At 40.8% G+C, this 27,087-nt stretch overlaps 1 protein-coding gene across 1 annotated transcript in view; it reads left to right on the top strand.

Moving 5' to 3' along the window:
• Window positions 1-27,087, top strand: part of LOC126298148 (Down syndrome cell adhesion molecule-like protein Dscam2) — a 560,143-nt gene that overhangs the window by 266,978 nt on the left and 266,078 nt on the right. Inside the window, exons 11-12 of the mRNA XM_049989461.1 lie at window positions 14,104-14,223; window positions 17,738-17,953. Of these exons, the coding sequence (XP_049845418.1) occupies window positions 14,104-14,223; window positions 17,738-17,953 (336 nt within the window). The remainder of the gene's footprint in view (window positions 1-14,103; window positions 14,224-17,737; window positions 17,954-27,087) is intronic.

Below are 27,087 nucleotides of genomic sequence, written 5' to 3'. Positions count from 1 at the left end.
TGCAGGCTCTTAATTGCGCTGTCAAGTCTCTGATAGATGTTCTTGAATCTTACACATTGCTTGTTGCTTAGCATAATAAGAACTAATGAATATATGTCTCTTACTTCCTCAGTGGATGTTCTGCTGAATGTGTAACTTGCCTGGCATTTGGTGTCACTGCACCAACCTTTGCTTGTTTATTGGCTGACACGGTTTTGATTATTTCTTTCTGCTGAATAGCTGTGACACCACCTCTGCCTGGTGATGCCTATGGATGTGCTAGTGTGAACTTCAGAAAAATTTTAATTTCTTCTGCATTTCTATTCTGTAACATAACTGTGCCATTCTCATGATAAACAGTCTCCTCACAGAAACCCAACATGGGTTTCAAAAAGATCACAATACCTCAAGAGCTGTCACAGAATTTTTTCACCAAGTCTACAGTCATTTAGATGAAGGAAAGCATACTGCAGGCATACTTTTAGATCCCATACAGGTTTTTGAATGGTCAACATGCACTTCTGATGAAGAAACTGAGGGCATCCAATATCACCGACACAACTCTTGAACTCCCATCTACTTACCTAAAAAAGCATAAACAATGCACAGATTAGATTAGATTAGATTAGATTAATACTTGTTCCATAGATCATGAATACGACACTTCGTAATGATGTGGAACGTGTCAGGTTAATAAAAGATGTCTGTACAAGAAATTACATTACACAAAATATTGCATGACACTAATGATTAAGTGTTTTTTTTTTTTTACTTAGTTTATATCTAAAAATTCAGCCAATGAGTAGAAGGAGTTGTCATCTAGAAATTCTTTTAATTTATTTTTAAATGTTAGTTGGCTATCTGTCAGGCTTTTGATGCTGTTTGGTAGGTGCCCAAAGACTTTTGTGGCAGCATAATTTACCCCTTTCTGTGCCAAAGTCAGATTTAACCCTGCATAGTGAAGATCATCCTTTCTCCTGGTGTTATAGGTATGCACACTGCTATTACTTTTGAATTGGGTTGGATTATTATCAACAAATTTCATAAGGGAATATATATACTGTGAGGTTACTGTGAGGATCCCTAGATCCTTAAATAGATGTCTGCAGGATGACCGTGGGTGGGCTCCAGCAATTATTCTGATTACATATTTTTGTGCAATGAATACTTTTCTACTCAACGATGAATTACCCCAGAATATGATGCCATACGAAAGCAGTGAATGAAAGTAGGCATAGTAAGCTAATTTACTGAGATTCTTATCACCAAAATTTGCAATAACCCTAATAGCATACGTATCTGAACTCAGACGTTTCAGCAGACCATCAATGTGTTGCTTCCAGTTTAACCTCTCATCAACGGACACACCTAAAAATTTTGAAAATTCTACCTTAGCTACAGACTTCTGTTCAAATTCTATATTTATTACTGGAGTTGTGCCATTTACTGTACGGAACTGTATATACTGTGTTTTATCAAAATTTAAAGAGAGTCCGTTTGCTGAGAACCACTTAATAATTTTGTGAAAAACATCATTTACAATTACATCACTTAGTTCTTGGTTTTTGGATGTTATTACTATACTTGTATCATCAGCAAAAAGAACTAACTTTGCATCTTCATCAATGTGGAATGGTAAGTCATTAATGTATATCAAGAGCAGTAAAGGACCTAAGACTGAACCCTGTGGGACCCCATGCTTGATAGCACCCCAGTTTGAGGAATCAGCTGTTGTTTTAACATTACACGAACCACTTATTTCAACTTTCTGCATTCTTCCAGTTAAGTATGAATTAAACCATTTGCGCACTGCCCCACTCAAACCATAATGATTTAGCTTATCTAAAAGAATTCCATGATTTACACAATCAAAGGCCTTTGAGAGATCACAAAAAATACTAATGGGTGATGTCCGGTTATTCAGGGCATTTAATATTTGATCAGTGAAAGCATATATAGCATTTTCTGTTGAAAAGCCTTTCTGAAAACCAAACTGACATTTTGTTAGTGCTTTATTTTTACAAATATTGGAGGCTACTCTTGAATACATTACTTTCTCAAAAATTTTTGATAGAGCTGTCAGAAGAGAGATTGGGCGGTAGTTGTTGACATCCGACGTATCCCCCTTTTTATGCAATGGTTTTACAATGGCATATTTCAGTCTATCAGGGAAAACACCCTGCTCCAAAGAGCTATTACATACGTGGCTGAGAATCCTACTTATCTGTGGGGAACAAGCTTTAAGTACTTTGCTGGAAATGCCATCAATTCCGTAAGAGCTTTTACTTTTCAGTGAGTTTATTATTTTACTGATTTCAGAAGGAGAGGTTGGTGGAATTACAGTTGTTTCAAACTGCGCATGTATGGCCTCTTCTATTAATAGCCTTGCCTCTTCTAGTGAAGATCTAGATCCCATTTTCTCCACAACATTTAAAAAATGATTATTCAAAATATTTTCAATTTCTGATTGTTTGTTAGTGCACTTGTCATTCAGTTTTATTGCACTAAAGTCTTCCTGTGCTCTTGGTTGCCCTGTTTCCCTTTCAATAATATTCCAAATTGCTATAATTTTATTATCAGAGTTACTGATCTCAGACATGATACACATGCTTCTGGACTTTTTAATAACTTTTCTTAGTACCGCACAATAGTTTTTATAATATTGAACAATTTCGGGGTCAGTATTCCCTCTTGCTGTTAGATACAGTTCTCTTTTACGGTTGCAAGATATTCTTATTCCTTTAGTTAGCCAAGGTTTTTTATATGTTTTCTTGGAATTATGTTTAACTATTTTCTTGGGAAAACAATTTTCAAATACCCTTAAAAATGTATTGTGAAATAAGTTATATTTCAAGTTTGCATCGGGTTCATCCCAGTCTAGCTGCTGTAGGCTTTCCCTAAAGTTTGCAATATTTATATTGTTAATTGACCGCACTGCTTTGAAAGTCTGATTTATTATACTGCATGGAGCTATGTCATGTACTGTGACAAGCTGTGCACTATGATCTGAAAGACCATTCTCAACAGGATAAGCATTTATGTCCTTAAACTTATCTTGGTCTATAAAAAAGTTATCTATCAATGTACTGCTGTTCTTTGTTATCCGAGTAGGAAAATCAATGACGGAGCTCAAATTGAAAGAACTGAGTAATACTAAAAGGTCATTCTTCCTATTACACTCTTTCAGGGAATCAACATTGAAATCCCCACAAATGATAATTTGCTTCCCCCTGTCTGACAGATAGCACAACAAAGCATCCAAGTTTTCTAGAAATAGCTGGAAATTCCCTGAGGGGGACCTATACACTGTTACAATTATGAAAGTGCCATCATTTAGTTTAAGTTCAGTGGCACATGCTTCCATATGTTGCTCTACACAAAATTTTTTAGTTTCTAAATTTTTTGCCCTGTGGAAGCTTTTGACATATATGGCAACTCCTCCTCTCATCATATTGTCTCTACTTACATGTGCAGCTAATTTGTACCCATTGATGCTAAGCTTTTGCATATCAGTGACAATGTGATGCTCAGACAGGCATAGTATATCTGTTACATTCTTGGTTTCTATATCTTCTAAACAAAGCAGAAGCTCATCAATTTTATTCTTCAATCCCCCAATATTTTGATGAAATATACTAACAGTATTTTTCACTTTACTTTTGTGAGTATCTTGAACTTTTTTAACATCTTTAGTACTTGCCTGGCTGAGTTTCCCACTGGACACTGATCTTACACTAAAAAAGAGTTTCCACCATGAGATGTAGTTCCTCCCCCCTTTAAATTTCCTGCTATCAGCCCAGCCAGTTTACCCTTCCCTTTCCTGTTGAGGTGTAGGCCATGTCTAGTATAGTCCCACCTACAGAGTGAATCAACAGGGACCACACCAATGTGTGACCCTGCACCAGATCCAAGTAGCCGTTCCAACTCCAAATTAACTCTCCTGACAGAAGAGGTCAAATGAGGTCGGTTGTGGTGCTCCAGAACCGACACAAACCCAACACTGGTATGATTCGATGCCGATGCAATCTTTGCCAGGTCACACTTTATGCTGTACCCCGGATCTCTGTCAATACTGTTGCCCGGCCCACCCACAATAACCACGGGTGTCTTCCTTAGTAAAACCTTTACATAGTGAACCTAAATCCTCTGTAACCTGCCCAAGTTCAGCACTAGGTTTGAAAAAACTTGTGACCTGGTAATCCAACCCTAATTCATCCTGCAGAAGTTGGCCCACACCCCTAGCATGCGAACTACCTAGCAACAAGACTTTCTTTCTCTTTGCAGACTTCCCTACATTCTTCATCAATTTGCTGCTGAAAGCTTGTTGAGCCCTGTCTACATCTACTTATGTGAGAGGCTCATCAGTTTCTGACTGAGGCAACAGGTCAAACCTATTTTGTACATTAATAACAAAGCTGTCAGAAGAATTTCTTGGCCTGTTCCTCATGCCTGTTGCCACTTCCCACCCCTGTTTACCCTTCTCCCCCCTTAACCTGCCCAGTTCTCGCCTAGCCTCATCTAACTCAGCCTGAAGGGCAGCAATTTTCCCCTCCTGTTCCACAATCTTCCTATCTCTACTGCATAGCCTACAGAACCACTGATGAGTCTCGCTCATTTTCCCAATTCCCTCGCCACTACAGTCGCCCCAATGAAAAAAGTTACTACATCCATCACACCAGACCCCGGAGCTAATGATCCTACGGCACGTCAGGCACTTTACACTCATGGTACAAATCGATTTTAGTGACAGAAAGACAATTAAGTTACCGGAAAACAATGAAAATACGTGTACGAAAAATTAGGCCTACTCACGACTATGTAAACAGTGGTTCAGAAGTTTTTTACTGGAAATTACTTAAGAGATGACGATACTCTACAGATATAAAGGGGCAGCAAACGTATTTAGCACACTAAACTATCAGTAAATGCACTTAAGATTGCGGTATGAAGTTTAATCTGAAAACTCAAAAGTTCGGCCTGGCCGCGATATGTAAACAAAACGAACTTTACGTGATTACTGTGAAAACACGCCAGTAAGACAAAAACCTTTAATGGTACGCTTGCAGAGCACTATAATTAACGTAATAAATTAGTTTAAAGTGTTAAAAAACAGTTTATTAGTACTTAAATTACTTATCTTGTACAAGAGCTGTGACTCAGACGTCCGTGTAGCAGGCGCAGTACCTCAACACAACTCCACGGTTCCTAAATTATCAAAATGGGGTGAGAAAAATCCATATTTGGTCTATGACTGAAACAGTAATGCAGCATGCGCTGTAGGGGAAAATATTGGGACCACACAGCTCTACTGTTCCATGATAATAATAAAGTGGACAAGACATTTTTTTCAACATGTGGGTTGTCTGAGGTGATTAAATACACTCTAAGAAAAAAAAGAAGAACAAAGAAAAGTCGGGGGTGATGCACAATGAAGGAGTTATCTGAATAGGGCAGAAACTGATAGATGTGATGTAAATATACAGACAAATAAATGATTACAATTTCATAAAAACTGGATGTTTTATTCAGGAAAAAGAGCCCAAAAAATTGAGTATGTCAAAAATGTGTTGGTCCACCTCTGGACCTTAAATGGTTCAAATGGCTCTGAGCACTATGGGACTAAACATCTTAGGTCATCAGTCCCCTAGAACTTAGAACTACTTAAACCTAACTAACCTAAGGACATCACACACATCCATGTCCGAGGCAGGATTCAAACCTGTGACCATAGCAGTCGCGCGGTTCTGGACTGAAGTGCCAAGAACCGCTCCACCACTGCAGCCAGCTCTGGCCCTTATCCAAGCAGTTATTCAGCTTTGCATTGACTGATAGTTATATTGTCAAAATGTAGAGCTGGTTTAATGGTTCTGCCTGTAATGCATCAACATGCTATCAAGATGTCCCCTCTTTACTATCCTTGTCACCTACATGTGCAGTATCACACATTCATTCATCAACCACCAAAGTTTATAATTTTGTGTTTTCCATCAATACCTATATGAATATCAATTTGTGGGCACTTTGCATGACTCCTTTGTCTTAGAGCATATTTTAGTAACCAAAGTCCAAAAGTAAAAACCATAGTTCACAGCAGGAAACTCATGCCACAGATGTGCAGGTGTTATTTGTGGAATTTTGTATACACGCAGTGAAGACTGCAAATTTCCTGGTCTGCACTTGGATGGCTATCTTCAGTGGGAAATCTATGTTAACTACATATGCAGGAAAATAAGCAGTATATTGTATTTGCTTCACCAACTGTGCAAATATGTGTGTAATAAAACACTAAATACAATGTACTATGAGACAGTTTTCCCATTTATAAGTCACAGGATAGAGCTGTATGGGTGGGCCACTAATGTGGACTTGAACACAATACTTGTACTACAAAATCTGATTAGACTGATAATTGATGTGAGATACAGGGAAACCTGTCATCATGCCTTTATAACAAATAAATATCTATCTGTGTACTCACTGTATATACAGACTTATCATATTTTTTGTAAGCCATCAGTGTGACACATCCAAATGCTATGATGTAATAATGACAACACAGTATTATGAAAAGGATAGTTGCTACTCACCATACAGCAGCAATTCTGAGTCACAGATAGAAATTTGACCATTGATGTGAACAGTTCTTCTCTGTATGAAAAAGTGGAAGACTTTTTATTTGTGGAGAGATAAAGAACATTCCTTTTGTAAACATACATACATGTGCAACTGATGGAACTGCATTTTTATGTAGTTTCAACATTTTGTTGGGGAAGGACCAGGAACTTAAGAGTTGATAACTTTTTATTAAAAGTTCTTTCATAGATGCATGTAATTGATACTGGTGACTAGTTTTGAATGTGACCATTCATTTTCAGACCAGACGTCCCCTAAAAGTGCTTAACAAAGCAATATTCCACTGACTTACTTAGGTAACATTCACACAACACACTCATACGGCACATAGGGAATGATCCTATTACATGTGTGATACATTCAGTGCATCATTTGCAGACAAAATGATTGTCATTGAGGTTAAAGATTTATGTGGGTGACCAAAAATCATTGGAAGTGATGTGTCATTTGAAGAAATGCAGTGTATGACTCCAGAATGTTGTAACTAGATGCAGCATATGGATTGAGTGCAGACACAGTATCTGAGCAGTTTGTTGCCCACAGGTATGCAGTGAATGTTCTATCATGTTGTGAATTAGTTGATTCTGAGTGGTAGATAGTAGTCATTGCTACATGCATGGCAGAGATTTCACAATGAATCGGGTTTCCTAGGTCAACAGCATCTAGGGTGGTTCTTCAGTATTGATGAGACATTCTTTCCACACACTATAACATCTGCAAAGAACAGCCACAAGTGTTTGAAGGCCTTGAAGTCACTTCTGCTTCGCCATGTAGGACAGTTGATTGCTTACTGTGAAACAGATCAATGCCAATTTGAATTTCATTTATCAAGAACAAATTTCTATCAGGAGATGCTTTAGTAGATGACTTCTTGCCACTTAGTGTATAATATCTTCATTCATTGCCAAACTGTACCATCCATAAATAACTCAAGTTGACACAAACTTGCTCACTATCAAATCTTCATGAATGTTATAGAAATATATAAACATTCTTATACATTCAGATGTATATGTTTTTTACTCATACACAAACAAACCAAAGATGATATGCAATCTAGTTTTCATGACCTATGCACCTTTGAATACAAATTTGAGAATTCAGTCTACTTTCAGTACATAGAGACAGTTTTATCAAAGGTTGCAAGAGTAATGTTGATGTCTTGGAACACAACTGCAAATCCCTAATGATTTTCCAGCAACAGAGCTATGAATGTTTGTAATTGAAAGGGAATAATTCCTACTGTCCTCTGTGGTGGAAACTAAGTTACTAATTCTAGCTTTTCCATCTACCTACTTAATGGAGAAGGGGTTTAGTGTGGTGTAGTAGCTCATGATAGAACAAGAAATAAAAGTCAAATATATGAAAGAGGCATCCTGAGACCCCAGTTGACAAAGATGTAACAAGATATCAAAAGGTTTAGAGAGGCTTATGAAAATAGTACACCCAAGGTTTCCAATTCACTCAGTATTTATTGCATATGGGGTACATGAAATGATCACACTTGCAGATCAATAGCACAAGTGGTTCAGTTCAGAGGTACCAGGTATTGGCCCATGCTGAAGTACCCACATTAATATGTGGTGTATCTTCCACAGTTGGCAACACAGGTGCTGACTCTGGCATCTAGTTGGTCATACAGGTGGCAAAAACTGTCCTGAGATACGTCATGCCATGCCATGTAGTTCTGTAAGAGCTGTTGGTTGACAAGTCACACGAGTCACTTCTTGTCCCATCAGATCCCACATGTACTAAATTGAAGACAAGTCCAGATATCATGTAGGTCAGGGGAGTTGCTGCATGTCTTACAGAGCATGTTGAGTTTCACAGGCAGTGTGTATGCAAGCATTATCCTGTTGGAACAACAAATGATCCTTCTGTTATAAGAACGACAAAATAACAGCTCTAACAACATTCTGCATGTACTGAGCACTGGTTAGTGGCCCCTGCAGAAACACCAAAAGTGAACAACAGTTGTAGCTTATCACATCCCAGATCATAAGGCTGGGGCCAGTGTGTCTTGGATGAATGCATTCTATGAGAGAGCGCTCACCAGGTCTGCAGAAACAATGATCACTCGCTTACAGGCAGGATCTGCTTTTGTCACTTAAGACCACAGCGTGCCATTCCATCTTCCAAGTGACCCACTGACAGCACCATTGTAGCCATGTAAATCAATACTGTGATGTGGGTGGAAGACAGGCTAGAGGTGTGTGTGCCCATGGTCCTACTGCTAATAACTGGTTTGCAACAACTCATGTTGACACATCTCGGCACACAAGCCCTCTTATCTGTGTTGTGGTAGCTGTATGATCATAGCCGGCCACTGTGGCCGAGCAGTTCTAGGTGCTACAATCTGGAACTGTGCGACCGCTATGATCGCAGGTTCGAATCCTGCCTCGAGCATGGATGTGTGTGATGTCCTTAGGTTAGTTAGGTTTAAATAGTTCTAAGTTCTAGAGGACTGATGACCTCAGAAGTTAAGTCCCATAGTGCTCAGAGCCATTTGAACCATTTTTGTATGATCATACACATCTACCTTTACTGTACAATAATCCTGGCAGATGTCTGTGCTGCGTGTATGTGCAGGATCTCATCTACAGGTGTGAGAATGTTTCCATGATCACTGATACCAGCCTAATTGCACAACTGATGCAGCATGTCCAATTTGTGTGGCAATTCCTAGAAAGGACCATCCCATATCTCAGAACGCTACAGTCTGACCCCTTTAAAATTCACTCAGTTGGGTGTAGAAAACAAGATCGCATCTCTGTGGCATGGTTGCCTGCTTGCTTCACATGTTTGCACCACACTGAGCTGTGAGCATTCCCTATTACAGGGTGAACACAGATGGCACTCTGGTAGCTGTGTCGCTACACTATGTGTTGGCAGACAATGTTGAAACCATTATCAATACATCTACTATTCTCCAGGTAGTATATGCCATCACTGGATCAAAATTGACATCTTTTCAGGCACACTATTTTTTTGTGACAGTGTGCATGCATTTGTGTGTGTGTGTGTGTGTGTGTGTGTGTGTGTGTGTGTGTGTGTGTCCGGCATCAGCATCTTCTCCTAAATCTCAGGGTCAATTTCAACCTACATAAACATAAAACTTAACAACTATCAAAACAGTAGAGGTTGGAACCTTCCATCTCTTGTAGGAATAGACATATGGACAGAAACATGATTTTTAACCCCTGCCATGTAAGCTGCCCAGCATGACAGGGTATAGTATTAGCTTGCCGTATCAATCTCACTTGCAGAGTGGCCTACATGTCAGATGTAAAAGTGTAGAGGACAGTCAGAGAGAGTGGGACAGAAGGAGATGGTCAGATAGAACATGGAGCGGGTGATGGGCAGAGAGAGGAGCATGTGTGGGTATTATCAGCATGGCTTCCTGGAGCTACATATGTGGATGGGCATGACTTTGCCAAGAGAAGTGTCAGGGAGATGTACAGAAACAAAGGAGGAGAAAGAGGTGGACCAAGTAAGGTGGAGAGGAGGAGATAGACATCAGAGAGCCAGAGGAGATGATGGACAGTCAGAGGGTAAGGAGGAGGTGTACAGAGAGAGAGAGAGAGAGAGAGAGAGAGAGAGAGAGAGAGAGGAGGTAATGGATAGTAGAGGGGGAAGAGAAGGAGATGGACATAGAGAGTGTGGAGAAGGATAAGATGGACAGAGAAAAAGGGGATAGGGGGGATAGAGGAGATGTGTGCAGTATATGTGTCAAACATATATGTGAGTGAAACCAGGGGGAGAGGGTAATTCTTAATAAAATTCAAATTCTTGTATCAACATTCAGCTCTTGTCGATAAAATCAGTCACATAGAGATTAATGCATACTTTCTAATTTGATACAAATTTTGAGATGCAAAATCACTTTAATTATTTGAATGAAGAGTGTACATTTGAGTGTGACTGTGTCAAGCTGAGGGAGCTGAATTTAAACAGGAAAACCCCCTGCAGTTACTAACATGATTCATTTTGACAAGTAGACAAAACACCTCAAATGCAGAAAATTAATACTCTAAGTGGTGTGTAACATGAGATATTTCTCATGTCTTGATTTTAGAAGAATTCGGTTTCTAGACTCAATGAATGACTCATTCACAGATATCGATTCTTTATTGGTTCAATTTGCAAATGATGCTTGTGTACTAATTTAAGGTAATGATTCAGTAAAAAATCTTGATTCTATTGAATTCACCCTTAATATATCCTGGTTTGGGGTAAATGGATTAAAACACACACACACACACACACACACACATATTAGAGCAGAGAGAGAGACTGGGAGGAAGTTTGTAAGTTTTATTTTTGAAGAGATAGATTGTCTACATGACAGACTAAAATGATATAAAGGCCAAAGACTTATTCACAGTGGGTATGTGAAAGTGTTTCTGCTATGGGCCATGAGAGGAGACTAAACAAGTCCAGCAATGTCAAACTAGGAAGACGTTATGTCCCATAATTAGCAGCAGGTTCACAAGCCAACTGATATGAAGAAAATGTCAATTATTTTACGAAGTATATTATTTCCTATGACTTCTTCCAAGAACTGCAGATTAGGAATAAGTTTCACTTGTTAATACATTTATTATTCAGTAACATGTACAAGTAGTCTAAAAAGTGGTTTCAGGTTTAAGAATGTTAATTAAGGGTTTTTTTGTGAGATAATTCAGCATTGTGATGACTATTATTCAATCACAGGTGGGTTTAGCATATTAAAAGATTCACATTAAATGTTACTTGGTAAGTGGGTCTCACACTATACATTATTTTAGAATGAAAATTGTACCCTCTCCAGTGTATCTAAAGCTGAATGTAGGTGGACCACAAATATGAGGATTGTCCACTTGATAGATTGCCCCAATGGAAAGTATTTTATTGAAATTAAACACCATTAACACTGCAGACTGTATTTTTACTTATGATCCACCAAATGAGTTTACTTCTGCGACCACACCTTGCTGAGTTTCCGTTTGATCAAAACAGCTAGTTTTCTTCTACCTTTCAGTTTAACAAATAATGTAAAACACTTACATCAGTAAACTTGTAATCTTTCCATGTGTAATATAAGTACCTTACATGTTTGTAAAATACATTTTATCTCTATACGTTCTGTTTTCACAGTTAAATGGACTGCCATTGAAGGGAGAATGATATGAGCTCTTAGAGATGAAATAAGTCTATAAATATGGACAAATTCTGAGAACTAATTGAGTTTGTGTGTACATATTTACTGACTGCTGCATCCTGCACCTCTCCCTTACGTACTGATGAACTGTAACAAAACTAAATCAGATAAGAAAACTTCTGTTCCTTCCATTCCATAATCAAAGAACATTCAGGTATCCAAAAAAAGGCACTGTGATTAAACCACATTACTTAAACAGTTGACTGTATATATTGAGAAAACACAATTTGAGTTTTAAAGATTTGTTTCTTGTTATTAGTTTTGGATCATTGTCCCAACCCTCAGACATCTTGCTCCAACTTGTAATTCCCTTCTGTCCTGAGTCTTCTTCATTTAGTTGTTCCGATTCAACATTACTATTCTTAAAAGAGAACCAGTTGCCATTGATATTTGAATCCTGTTTACAATCAGCATTACAAGAGCACAAAGAAAAAATGTCAAAACCCAAATTGGACTTTATATTAAAATAATTTTTTTTATTAAAGTGAGTCCTTTTTTTTAAATTTTGGTTACTGGATTTGCCTCAAATTATTGTACACAAAAATTGTAGCAGTATCTGGTGATTTTAATTTTCATTATCATGCCAATGAAACCAAGAAACAGTTTTCGTGACTGAATGGATTCATGTTATACATTCTAAGATAAAAAAAGTGACACACCACAAAGGAATTCTCCAAATGTGATGGAAATCAGTAGATGCGCTGCACATGAACAGACAAACAAATGATTACAATTTCAGAAAAACTGGATGATTTATACAAGACAAAGAGCTTTACAAATTGAGCAAGTCAGTAATGTGTTGGTCCACTTCTGGTCCTTGTGCAAGCAACTGTTTGGCTTGGCACTGATTGATAGATTTGCTGGATGTCCTCCTGAAGGATACTGTGCCAAATTCTGTCCAATTAGCATGTTAGATTGTCAAAATCCAAAGTTGGATGGAGAGTCACACCCATAATTCTCAAAATGTTCTCCATTGGGAAGAGATCCAGTGACCTTGCTGGCCAAGACAGGATTTGGAAAGCATGAAGACAAGCAGTAGAAACCCTCACCAAGTGTGGACAGGCATTATCTTCCTGAATTGTTATCCTAGGGTGGCTTGTTATGAAGGGAAACAGAACAGGGTATAGAATATTGTTGACATATCACTGTACTGTAAGGATGCTGTGGATGACAACTGTAGGGACCTTGCTATTAAAAGAAAGAGCACTCCAGACCATCACTCCTGCTTTTCAGGCCATATGGTGGGTGGCAGCAGTCAGGTTGGTATCCCACTGCTGTCCATGGAATCCCAAGACATATCTTTGGTCTGGAATCCATTCAACTGGAGTAAATTGTTTTCAGTGACGAGCAGCAAAGATTTGTATGGACATGCCCCAGACAGATTTGGTATACCAACCTGACTGTCACCTGCCATATGGCCCAACAAGTGGGAGTGATGGTCTGGGGTGCCATTTCTTTTCGTAGCAGAACCCCTTTGGTCACCCACTGCATCCTTACAGCACAATGGTACATGGATGATACTCTACAATCCGTTTTCTTGTCCTTCATGTCAATCCATCCTGGCATTACATTCCAATAAGATAATACCTGCACACACACAAGAAGAGCTCAACTGCTTGCCTTTGTCCTTTCCTAACCATACCTTGGCCAGCAAGGTTGCCAAATCTCTCCGTAACTAAGAATGTTTGGTGCATTATGGGGACAATCTAACATTCTGATTGATCAGAATTTAGCATGATATCCCTCAGGAGGACACCCAATAAGTGTGTCAACCAATGTTAAGTGCTTGACTAAGAGCCACAGGTGGACCAACATGTTATTGTCTTGCTCATTTTGTAAAGTTCCTTGTCTTGAATTAATGATCCAATTTTTGTGAAGCTGTAATCATTTGTTTGTCTGTGCATGGACATCACATCTACTGATTTCTGTCCCATTTGGATAATTGCTTCATGGCGCATCATTTTTTTTAAAGTGCCACTAAGCAACTGTTACAAAACTGTCAAAGGCACATCCAAAAGTCATTGTGTGATTGAAAGCTCTTTTGTCAGGCATCTTTAACTTTTTTTCCTTTTTCTGGCAGAAACAAAAGACGAAAGTGTTGCTGCAAGTTTTCAAACAGTATATTACCAACCAATAAAGATGGTTTTCAAGTCAATTTAGAAACCTCTTAATGGTTTTCAGAACACTGATAGTGAAAAAAGAGACTCTAGCTTCAGTAGAATTCTTATATATACATTTGTATAATATGTGCTTGGAAATATGTAGCTAATAGATAATTTGTTGCCTTGCAGTTCCACCAACCTGGGTGGTTGAACCAAAGGATACCTCAGCCAAGCTGGGACAGTCTGTAATCATAGACTGTAAAGTAGATGGTTTCCCACAGCCCACAGTGTCATGGAAAAAAGCATCAGGTAATGCATTTCTACACTCCTGGAAATGGAAAAAAGAACACATTGACACCGGTGTGTCAGACCCACCATACTTGCTCCGGACACTGCGAGAGGGCTGTACAAGCAATGATCACACGCACGGCACAGCGGACACACCAGGAACCACGGTGTTGGCCGTCGAATGGCGCTAGCTGCGCAGCATTTGTGCACCGCCGCTGTCAGTGTCAGCCAGTTTGCCGTGGCATACGGAGCTCCATCGCTGTCTTTAACACTGGTAGCATGCCGTGACAGTGTGGACGTGAACCGTATGTGCAGTTGACGGACTTTGAGCGAGGGCATATAGTGGGCATGCGGGAGGCCGGGTGGACGTACCGCCGAATTGCTCGACACGTGGGGCATGAGGTCTCCACAGTACATCGATGTTGTCGCCAGTGGTCGGCGGAAGGTAAATGTGCCCGTCGACCTGGGACCGGACCGCAGCGACGCACAGATGCACGCCAAGACCGTAGGATCCTACGCAGTGCTGTAGGGGACCGCACCGCCACTTCCCAGCAAATTAGGGACACCGTTGCTCCTGGAGTATCAGCGAGGACCATTCGCAACCATCTCCATGAAGCTGGGCTATGGTCCCGCACACCGTTAGGCCGTCTTCCGCTCACGCCCCAACATTGTGCAGCCCGCCTCCAGTGGTGTCGTGACAGGCGTGAATGGAGGGACGAATGGAGACGTGTCGTCTTCAGCAATGAGAGTCGCTTCTGCCTTGGTGCCAATGATGGTCGTATGCGTGTTTTGCGCTGTGCAGGTGAGCGCCACAATCAGGACTGCATACGACTGAGGCACACAGGGACAACACCCGGCATCATGGTGTGGGGAGCGATCTCCTACACTGGCCGTACACCTCTGGTGATCGTCGAGGGGACACTGAATAGTGCACGGTACATCCAAACCGTCATCGAACCCATCGTTCTACCATTCCTAGACCGCCAAGGGAACTTGCTGTTCCAACAGGACAATGCACGTCCGCATGTATCCCGTGCCACCCAACGTGCTCTAGAAGGTGTAAGTCAACTACCCTGGCCAGCAAGATCTCCGGATCTGTCCCCCATTGAGCATGTTTGGGACTGGATGAAGCGTCGTCTCATGTGGTCTGCACGTCCAGCACGAACGCTGGTCCAACTGAGGTGCCAGGTGGAAATGGCATGGCAAGCCGTTCCACAGGACTACATCCAGCATCTCTACGACCGTCTCCATGGGAGAATAGCAGCCTGCATTGCTGCGAAAGGTGGATATACACTGTACTAGTGCCGACATTGTGCATGCTCTGTTGCCTGTGTCTATGTGCCTGTGGTTCTGTCAGTGTGATCATGTGATGTATCTGACCCCAGGAATGTGTCAATAAAGTTTCCTCTTCCTGGGACAATGAATTCACGGTGTTCTTATTTCAATTTCCAGGAGTGTAGTTTAGCAGGCCCCCATCTCTCTCTCTCTCTCTCTCTCTCTCTCTCTTAACAGCAATATATAATTTCTCCTTTTGAAGTGAAAAGTGTGTCTTCGGAGAGTATTTCAGTGACATAACATGTATGTAACTTGATTACATATTAACAAAATAATAGTACTGCAAACCTCCATCCCACCTTCAGTGATTCCTCCTCTTGATCCTGGGTTATCTGATACATTTACTTTGTGCTGGTAATAGTCAATCATATTTTTCTATACAGCTTTAAGGATATTGTGTCCTTTTTGCTTTATTCAACATTCATGTTCCCATACATCATTTATTTAGGTTTTGCACCATGGTATAATAATTTAAAAGTTTTGCCATCCAATTTTCTTTGATTAAAATTAAAACCACATTTTGTCAACAGCCGGAAGGTTTGTTTGAACACCAAACTGCTTTACTAGTATGATATTAGATATGATTTTGCCTAGGACCAACTGAGAATGGAAACTCAAATCTTTGGATATCTAATCTGACAGTTACCCACTTACTCTCTGAATCACACAATTAAATTAATGCACTTGAAAATATAAATTTCTATCAACTGATAAATATTTAATTTTGAGGTGCATTCAATAAGTAATGAAACACATTTTGTTTCTGTAAGCACGTTGGTTTTATTCAGGATTGCAATATACCATATTATTCCCTCTCTGTTGGCTAGAAAATCCTATTTTTCAATATAATCTCTATTAAAAGAGATGGCCTTGTGCCATCTTACTTTGAGGACCTGTATACCAACATGGTACCACTCTACTGGTTGACTTCAGAGCCATTGTCTTGCTGCATCAATATCTCCCCATCAGCCAACTGCTCCCCTTGAAGTGCATCCTTCATTGGGCCAACAGATGAAAGTCAGAAGATGTGAGATCTGGGTTGTAGGACAGATGAGGAAGAACAGTTCAATGAAGTGTTGTGGACTCCTTTCAGATCTGCAGACATATGTGAGTCCTTGTGTTGTCATGGAGAAAGAGACGTTTGTTTGCATTTTTGTGGCAATGAACATGTTGAAGCTGTTTCTTCAGTTTACTGAGAGTGGCATGATGCATACTAGAATTGATCATTACACCATAAGGGAGGACGTGAAATAGAATAACCCCTTCAGAGTCCATGAAGACTGTCACTAAAATTTTATTTCCTGTGGGTGCAGCTTTGAACTTTTCCTTTGGAGGATAGGTGATGTGGCACCACTCCATGGATTGGTGTTTTGTTTCTAGTTCAAAGCAATGAACCCATGTTTCATTGCCTGTGTTGATGTCCCATAAAGCATTGTCACACCCAGCCTCATAACATGCAATCAATTCCAAAAAAAATGGTCCTTCTGTCAGACAGTGGTGAACCCAGTGGGCATACAACTTTGACTACCCCAACTGGTGGATGAGTGTGTCAGCACTACCAACAGAGACATCCAGTTGTACAGCAAGGTGTTTGATTGTGATTCATCACTCACCTCAAAGGAAAGTGTATGTATGATCAAACATTGTAGGAATCAGTGGATAGACAGAATGAGGAAGATTAGACAGGTTGACGCAACCTTATTGTGATGATATCAGATACCTCTCTCTATGACTCACCATTCTTTTGTTCACTGCCAGGTCTCCATAGGCATTATTCTCCATGAATATCTGTGATGCTCTGGTTTTCCCCCAAAAGAAACTCACTGACAGCTCTCTGCTTTGAATACACCTCCATTAAAGTTGCAATTTTGAAGGCTATGTATAGCACTGCCACCTATTGGAATTTTGTGAAACTATAGGGGTGAAGCAGAATATTCCACAATGTCCCACAACAAATTCTGAATTTTTTCAACTGAAATTGGCAGAGATAAAAATTTGTTGCCTTACTTATTATACAACCCTCATAATTAAGTTATGTGCAATTTACACTGCAATACAAATGTTGTTCAGAGGCCTACTTAATTTGTATTTATATGATGTTAAATGACTTAAATACAGTAAGTGGTTTGTCATAAAAGAATGAAAAATATATACCCGCTACTACAAACATGAAGTTGTTAATATATCATTTCTTTTTCAGGTTCTAAACCTGGACATTACTTGGATTTAGCTCATCAACACAGAAAGGAATCAAAACTGTTAAAAGTCAATGCTAACTCAGAACCAGTTCAGGTTTTAGCAAATGGCTCCTTATTTATAGAAACAATCTCTCAGGATGATGAAGGACATTATCTGTGTGAGGCGAGCAACAATATTAGTGTTGGACTGAGTGCTGTGGTCCAGTTAACAGTACATGGTAGGGCCTATATCAATTACTTGACTAAGTAGTACTTAAAAAGTATCTTCATATTCCGAGTAAGTTTTTTTCAGATGATGTTTAATTGGAACAACTTATTCAGTAGTGTTATGAAACCATACAGTCAGTTAAACATTAATGTGAGAAATCTATTTCACAGTCGAGTATCAAAGTATGCGATTCCAACATCCAAAAATGTTGGTAGAAAGTGAAATACTTAAATTTAATCTGTTGCAGTATTCTACCTGGGCAACTGACAAAATATCAGCAATAATAAAAACATATTATATACAAAGTAATTTTACAGAATTTTTCTGCTGGATAGCTTAAACACATCATATTGAAGGAACGATGATTTTATGAATTTCCTCTGCTTAAAACCAGGAAAGTTAAAGTATTAGATGTATAAATTCTCAGTGGAATTTTTTCTTTCTTAAAACTCGCTTGGACTTGATAAGCAACACATGAGGTATGTGGCACATTTTGTAAGTCACCAAGTAACTACTCATTACATAACCATTCATTCTGTGACAGTGTGTAACTGTTTCACGCAACAAAGTGAGTCACTTCTGACAGCTACCAAATATGTACTCAGAAATAAAGAAACAAGATAGAACAAACAAAAGCTGAAAAAATAAGTATGAAGACTATTCTACATAACTCCCATAAAAAAAATTGAATTGAATAATAAGAAGATCAGTAAAAACTTTCAAGATTGTCCCCAAACTATCAAAGGTGTTATGTATACTTTGGAAAAATACTCTTCAAGTACAGATAACAACTGGAACACAGATTATGGTCAAAACAAAGAGTGAAACTTATATGGGATCTACTGACTTATAGAAAAAAGTTTTCTAAATTTCATGATCTCTTCAAATTATAGAACATGAACAAAAAAAACGACCCATTGTGAAGAAAGAAAATGTAAGTAGAGGCAGTGGGCAGTGGAAGTGAACATGATTATATTTCCTCAAGGGAAAAATTGAGAAAATGAGTCCTGGTTGTAGGATGAAATTGTTGGATTGAAGACAGGTCCACTGTAATTAAGTGTGTGAAATGGAAGACTGTATGGTGTATTACATGATGAACTGTTTACAGGTGAAACCAATGATGAATAGAGCAGTTAATGCTAGAAATTCAGTATATCAGTGGATTGAAAAGCAAAAAATGGAAGGCTATTATGTGGCTCTATACAGGGCAAAAGCAGCCTGGACTGATATTTTAACCACTGTAGTGCCACAGTTTTGCAACACCCCAGTTCCCAGAACTCCTGAAGATAGACATTGACTGTAGATATTGTATCACAGACACAGTCCCTATGACTGTTCAGAGATTTCACTAAACCTGTCCAAAGATGTAAAAAACCATGCATGAGCAGTGCCTATTAGATGGAGGGGGTCCAACAGAAAATCAGTTCCAGGCATTCCACCAGGAAGGAGGTACACAGCTCATGTTGTCTATAGTTCATCCATGCCTGGATGGTCAATACCGTGGTTCGATTGCACCCACATTGTTACTTTGTGCCAGGAAGTGCTCTCAACAAGGATAGTGTCCAAGTGTCTCAGAGTGAACCAAAGCAATGTTGTGTGCACATTGAGGAGATACAGAGAGGTGGGAACTGTCGATGACATGCCTCACTCAGGCTGTCTAAGGGCTACTACTGCAGTGGATGACAGCTACCTATGGGTTATGGCTTGAAGGAACCCTGACAGCAATGCAACCATGTTGAATAATGCTTTTTGTGCAGCCACAGGACGTTGTGTTATGACTCATACTGTGTGTAATAGGCTGCATGATGTGCACCTTCACTCCCAATGTCCATAGTGATGTCCATTTTTGCAAACATGACACCATGCAGCATGGTACAGATGGACCCAACAACATGCCGGATGGACTGCTCAGGATTGGCATCATGTTCTCTTCACCGATGAGTGTCGTGTATGCCTTCAGCCAGACAATCATTGGAGATGTGTTTGGAGGCAACCCAGTCAGGCTGAACACCTTAGAAACACTCTCCAGCGAGTGCAGTAAGGTGGAGGTTCCTTTCTGTTTTGGGGTGGCATTATGTGGGGCTGATGTATGCCACTAGTGGTCATGGAAGGTGCTGTAATGGCTGTATGACACTTGAATGGCATCCTGTGACCAATACTGCAACCATATTGGCAGCATATTGGTGAGGCATTCATCTTCATGGATGACAATTTGAACCCCCATCATGCACATCTTGTGAACGACTTCCTTCAGGAAAATATCACTCGACTAGAGTGGCCAGCTTGCTCTCCAGACATGCACACTATCGAACATGCCTGGGATTGATTGAAAAGGGCTGTTTATGGACAATGTGACCCACCAACCACTCTGAGGGATCTATGCCTAATCACCATTGAGGAGTGGGACAATCTGGACCAACAGAGTCTTAATGAACTTGTTGATAGTGTGCCATGATGAATTCACAGGCATGCATCAATGCAAGAGGACGTGCTGCTGGGTATTAGAGGTACCAGTGTGTACAGCAATCTGGACCACAACCTCTGAAGGTCTTGGTGTATGGTGGTACGACATGCAATGTTGTTTTCATGAGCAATGAAAAGGGGGAGAAATGATGTTTATACTGATCTCTATTCCAATTTTCTGTACAGGATCCAGAACTCTGGGAACCAAGGTGATGCAAATCTTTTGTTGATGTGTGTACAATGATATCCTTAAGAACAACTATAATGATCTTTCTATATGATTGGCCTCCAGGAATTATGCAGAATGTACTAAATCATTTTTAGGAGTCCCAGATGGCAAATTCTATTGAAAAAATGTAACCAAATTTGTGCCTTGCAACTGTTTAACACTATCTCTGACAGATATCTCTCATAAAAACTATCAGTTACCTTTCCTTCAGTACTTCTAGAAATGTTTTCAGTTTCACTTTTGTTCTGTGTAAGTGTAGTGAGCTAAAAGACTGTTGATGGAATGTTTTATCAAAATAAATTTTATTTTCCATTACAAAGAAAATGTGATTTAAACTATAATTTTATGGGCCCAACTAATGGAGCAGCACCAAATTAGTCAGTTACAATATTTACTGAAGGATATTCTTTAGGAGGGATAGTAGACATGGAGAGTAATCAATAAAATTTCAGTTTACAAGCTACATCACTTCAAATAAAAAAGCTTTTGATAGCTAACTCCACCACCATCATCAGCAAGTAAGATAATTGGACTTCAAATAAAAAAGCTTTTGATAGCTAACTCCACCACCATCATCAGCAAGTAAGATAATTGGCTGGCAGTGGTACTACAGTTGTATAGGTATGATAGCAGCATCTGGACCCTTCATAGAGGGCCAAAGTGACACTAGCACATAAGGCAAGCCTGGCAGCTGACAGCAGTTCTGGCCTGCCATGGAGCTGAGTGACATCAGGTCATGCAGGGAGCCAGCACCACATTTGAAACTGTTGCTTCCACCTCCACATGAGCATCAAGCATCTGTCTTTGCTTTCACTTGATATCTGAAGGCTGCTTCCTTGTGTACCCCTGGTCTCTGTTAAAAGCATTGCTGTTTATTCTTATTTTAGGTAATGCTCAGCCATAAGCTACTTCTCATGTTCCATTTGTTTATGGAGAACTTAGAACTTCAAGAAGAAAGCTCTGAACTCTATACAGTTGCATCCATTTTGCTTCCTGCAGTATGTTGACAATGCCTTCCTCATATGGTCTTTTGGAGAAACTGCACTACAGCAATATGTGTTCCCAGTGAACAGTGTCCATTCCATAATTAAATTTACTGTTGAGATGAAAGTGATGGAAAGCTTCTGTTCTTGGATGTTTTAGTTGATTGTAAGTCAGGAGACTGCCTTGGTCATTCAGTGTACATGAAATCTATGGACACTGACTGATACTTGTGACTAACAGTTGTTTTCACCACCCTGAACACAAGAATGTGATGCTGAACACATTAGTACTCAGGAAAAAGGTTATTTCTGACAAAAACCATCTCCAGGCTGAATTTCAGTATGTGAGACACACATGCAGGGAAAATTGTTACAGCAATGGAGAGATACTAAAAGCCTTCAGGTGCTAGCAATTAAAGATGCCTCATGAATTGGAAGAATAGGCTAAGCCAGCTGCATCCCTTCCCTACTGAGGGGCACTGATTAGCAGGATAGGATGCATGCTGCAGAGACATGGATTGAGACCAGTGCTCTGGCCCACAATCAAGACATAGTATATGTTATGCCCAGTTAAAGACAATGCAGATCTTTTAGTTCCTGGCATGTATGGTATCCACTGTGAATGGGGTAACATTTACATAGGACAGACTATTCACAATTTTGCTTAGCATTGTACAGAGCTCTCACAACATATTGGAACACTAGACGTCAATTCCATTTTACTGAATGACTTTCCATTACTATGAACTGTGAATTTTCTGATAGAAAATCATGAATCCAACCCCACTACTGAAACTCTGGTGTCAGAAGGCACAGAAGTTGAACACACACCAAGCAGTATGCTCCTGGATACCCACTATGGGTCTTTGTGCTCTGGCATTAACCTGCACCCCGAGCCTCGCCATGCAAGTGAGCCACTCTCCGTACCACGTGAAGACTGCAGCCAATCATGTTTCCTGCAGTCATGTATTTAGGCAGCCACACAGTGACACCCCAGAAATTTGGTACAATCTGTAGTTCGCATGTGCATCTTGGCCATACTGTGTTCCAGTTCCGTGTGTTGAGATAGATGCTGTTGTTGTTTGGAGTGTTCCTGCATTGTTGTTGTCTCGCCATGTTTATCACCTCTGTTCTTGCTTGCTTACTTTGTGTTGTGTCCTGGTCAGTTGTAGTGTTGGTTGTCCCTTACTTGTTTGTCTGTCTACATCTACATCTTCATTTATACTCTGCAAGCCACCCAACGGTGTGTGGCAGAGGACACTTTACGTGCCACTGTCGTTACCTCTCTTTCCTGTTCCAGTCTCATATGGTTCGCGGGAAGAACGACTGTCTGAAAGCCTCCGTGCGTGCTCTAATCTCTCTAATTTTACATTCGTGATCTCCTTGGGAGGTATAAGTAGGGGGAAGCAATATATTCGATACCTCATCCAGAAACGTACCCTCTCGAAACCTGGCGAGCAAGCTACACCGCGATGCAGAGCGCCTCTCTTGCAGAGTTTGCCACATGAGTTTGTTAAACATCTCCGTAACGCTATCACAGTTACCAAATAACCCTGTGACGAAACGTGCCGCTGTTCTTTGGATCTTCTCTATCTCTTCGGGCAACCCGATCTGGTACGGATCCCACACTGATGAGCAATACTCAAGTATAGGTCGAACAAGTGCTTTGTAAGCCACCTCCTTTGTTGATGGACTACATTTTCTAAGGATGCTCCCAATGAATCTCAACCTGGTACCCGCCTTACCAACAATTAATTTTATATGATCATTCCACTTCAAATTGTTCCACACGCATACTCCCAGATATTTTACAGAAGTAACTGCTACCAGTGTTTGTTCCGCTATCATATAATCATACAATAAAGGATCCTTCTTTCTATGTATTTGCAATACATTACATTTGTCTATGTTAAGTTGCCACTCCCTGCACCAAGTGCCTATCCGCTGCAGATCTTCCTGTATTTCGCTACAATTTTCTAATGCTGCAACTTCTCTGTATACTACAGCATCATCCGTGAAAAGCCGCATGGAACTTCTGACACTATCTACTAGGTCATTTATATATATTATGAAAAGCAATGGTCCCATAACACTCCCCTGTGGCACTCTCCATTGATGACAACATGCTGTGTTCTGTTTGCTAAAAACTTTTCAATCCAGCTACACAGCTGGTCTGATATTCCGTAGACTCTTACTTTGTTTATCAGGCGACAGTGCGGAACTGTATCGAACGCCTTCCGGAAGTCAAGAAAAGTAGCATCTACCTGGGAGCCTGTATCTAATATTTTCTGGGTCTCACGAACAAATAAAGCGACTCACACGATCGCTGTTTCTGGAATCCATGTTGATTCCTACAGAGTAGATTCTGGGTTTCCTAAAACAACATGATACTCGAGCAAAAAACATGTTCTAAAATTCTACAACAGATCGACGTCAGAGATATAGGTCTATAGTTTTGCGCATCTGCTCGACGACCCTTCTTGAAGACTGGGCTTACCTGTGCTCTTTTCCAATCATTTGGAACCTTCCATTCCTCTAGAGACTGTTAGAAAGGGGCAAGTTCTTTCACTTACTCTGTGTAGAATCGAATTGGTATCCCGTCAGGTCCAGTGGACTTTCCTCTGTTGAGTGATTCCAGTTGCTTTTCTATTCCTTGGACACTGTTCATTGTTAGTGATACCTCCAGTGGCTTTGCATCTCTATTCTCTGCCATGCACTGTTCACTAGTCACTCAAAGCTATAAGATTGGTGATGAGGTAAAAGGTTTTGTAGCATCGAGGCTACATTGGTATGGCTCCTGGAACAACAGCAGCAGCTCACGCAGCAGCGGAAGCACCAGTTAGATGTCTTACAGCAATCTTTGCAGTTTCTGATGGACAAAGTCAGTGCAGGGGAGTCCGACAGCACCAGCTCCTGGGTATCCCGGTTTCAGACACTTCCCCATGTCTGCCGTTGTTTCTGCCCTTTAATGACGTTAAGGAAGACTAGGAATCTTACTTTGATTGTCTGAAACAATTCAGAGTGTTTCAGGCTACAAATGACTCCCTAAAGCTGTCATTATTATTGTCCTGGGCATCACCAAACACATTCTTTCTGCTGTGCAAGTTGGCACCGTTGTCAGACCCTGTGGCTCTCTTCTTTAATGAATATGTGTGCTGCTGACAAACTACTGTTCCCAGTAATATCATGCTGTGGCATCTTGGCTTGAGTTCCATCAGTACCATAAACAGCCTGGTCAATCATACCATTCTTGGGTGATGGACTTGCAGGGTCTGAGCCACAAATGTGACTTCACTTGTGCCAATCAGCATTGAAGGGTGTCATATTGTTGGCGGTAGAGTCCACCCTGAGGGTACTTCTCTGGTGCCTTCGTCGTGGTACCGCCCACAGAGAGCAACATTGTTTGGACTCCTCCTAGTCCAGTGTCTCTATAGGTTCAGAGCCACTAGTCACGGTCACTTTAGTTACTTCCATCTTTCCCACAGTGCTTTTTCGCCCACTCTTGTGCAGGCTGTTCCCATTGCTGGAAGATGTACATGGGCTGTCAGAAAGATGTCCATCTCCAATCAGTCTGTCCCAGCCGCTCAACCCACTACTGCCCCTCACCCGTGGGGCATCAGGATACCGTGCATACTCTGCAATCAGTCATTCCACTAGAAGGCCCATTGACCTGGAAGTTGTCCTTCACGCTCTGCCTTTTTAATGTGGACGTTCATTTCCAGATCACTACGAGGGGTGCCATCTCCTTGATCAATCTGGTGATGTATACATGCCTTTGTACCCCACAGTCATCTCCCACCTCTCGGCGATTGGTCACATATGGTGATGGCTCTATTCCCTTCTGTGGGCAGTTCTCGGTCCCAGCCACCTATAAACATGTTCCCCGGCTCCTGACACTACTGGTGGTTGACCATCCATTGGCTTCAAACATGTTTGGACTCAATGCTTTCACATTGTTTGACTTTTTGATTTCTGATGAAATTAAGATCATTTCCACTGCCATCCCATTCCAGGACCTCGATGATTTGTGCTTGGCCTATGCCTCTTTGTTTCAGTCTGACTTAGGGTGTGCTTTAGGCTTCCAGGTGCACATTGCTCTCTGACCAGATGCTCAGCTGCGGTTTTTCTGGACTCAACCCGTTCCAGTGGCCTTATGTTTAGCAGTCAAACAAGAGCAATCAACTGCAGGCTGCTGGTGTCATTGAGCCCATGAAAGTGAGTGCTTTGGTGTTCCTGTTAGTGGTGGTCAGTAAACCCAATGGCTTCCTTTGCCAATGTGGGGATTTCAGAGCTACAATCAATGCACAGTCTCTGGTTGAAACTTATCCCATTCCCCAGCAGGAAGACCTTGTCACCAAACTTGTTCTTGGCTAGTACTTCTCTCAGGTTGACCTGGTAAAGGCTTACCATCAATTACCCTTAGATGAGGAATCCGAGAACATCATTGACATCAACACACTTTCTGGATTATGTAAATACAAGCGCCTTCCATTTGGTATTTACTTTACACTGGTCATTTTCCAGAGGTACCTGGAGCACTTCACACAGCCCATCCCAGCTTGTGCCAATTATCTCGATGACATCTTGGTCACCGGCCATACACGCTATAAGCATTTGGAAACCTTGATACCTTATTTCACGCCCTGCAGGCCATAGGCTTATACTGTTGGCTAGACAAGTGTAGTTTCTTTCAACTGGAAGTCGAATATCTGTGGCACTTGCTCAATAAAGATGGCATTTGTCCATTGGATCACAACGTCACGGCCATCAACTCCCTTCCCCAGCCCAAGGATTTATCTGACCTCCAGGTTTTTTGGGCAAGGCTAACTACTACATAAAGTTTTTACCCCAGGCTGCTGATGTTGCACAGCTCCTCAATCACTTGTGTCGCAAAGGAGTGCCTTTCAACTGGACTCCTACCTGTGATCACGCTTTTCTCCACTTGAATACTATGTTGAAGTCTGCTCCTTGCCTGTCTCCCTTCTGTCCAGACTGCCCCTTGGTTGTGGTGGCTGATGCTTTGACCTATGATATTGGTACAGTCCTGGCTCACAGGAATGAGGATGGCTCAGAACAGCCCATTGTGTCTGCATCCAAGATGCAATCGACTGCAGGCTGCTGGCGTCATTGAGCCCATGAAAGTGAGTGCTTTGGTGTCCCTGTTAGTGGTGGTCGGTAAACTCAATGGCTCCCTTTGCCAGTGTGGGGATTTCGGAGCTACAATCAATGCACAGTCTCTTGTTGAAACTTATCCCATTCCCCAGCATCCAAGATGCTGTGCCCAGCATAGAGGAACTATTCTCAGACTGAGAAAAAGGCTCTGGTGACAGTTTTCGCCATTCAAAAATTTCACATCTACCTGTTTGGGATGAAGTTCACTCTCCTTACTGATCACACACCTCCCAGAGTGAACCACTCAACGTATCCAGCACTGGGCTCTGTTCTTATGAAGTTACACGTATGTTATCC

The sequence above is a fragment of the Schistocerca gregaria genome, chromosome X (assembly GCF_023897955.1).
Source record: "Schistocerca gregaria isolate iqSchGreg1 chromosome X, iqSchGreg1.2, whole genome shotgun sequence".
NCBI classification, from domain to species: domain Eukaryota; kingdom Metazoa; phylum Arthropoda; class Insecta; order Orthoptera; family Acrididae; genus Schistocerca; species Schistocerca gregaria.
This window is presented reverse-complemented; position numbering and strand designations above follow the sequence as displayed.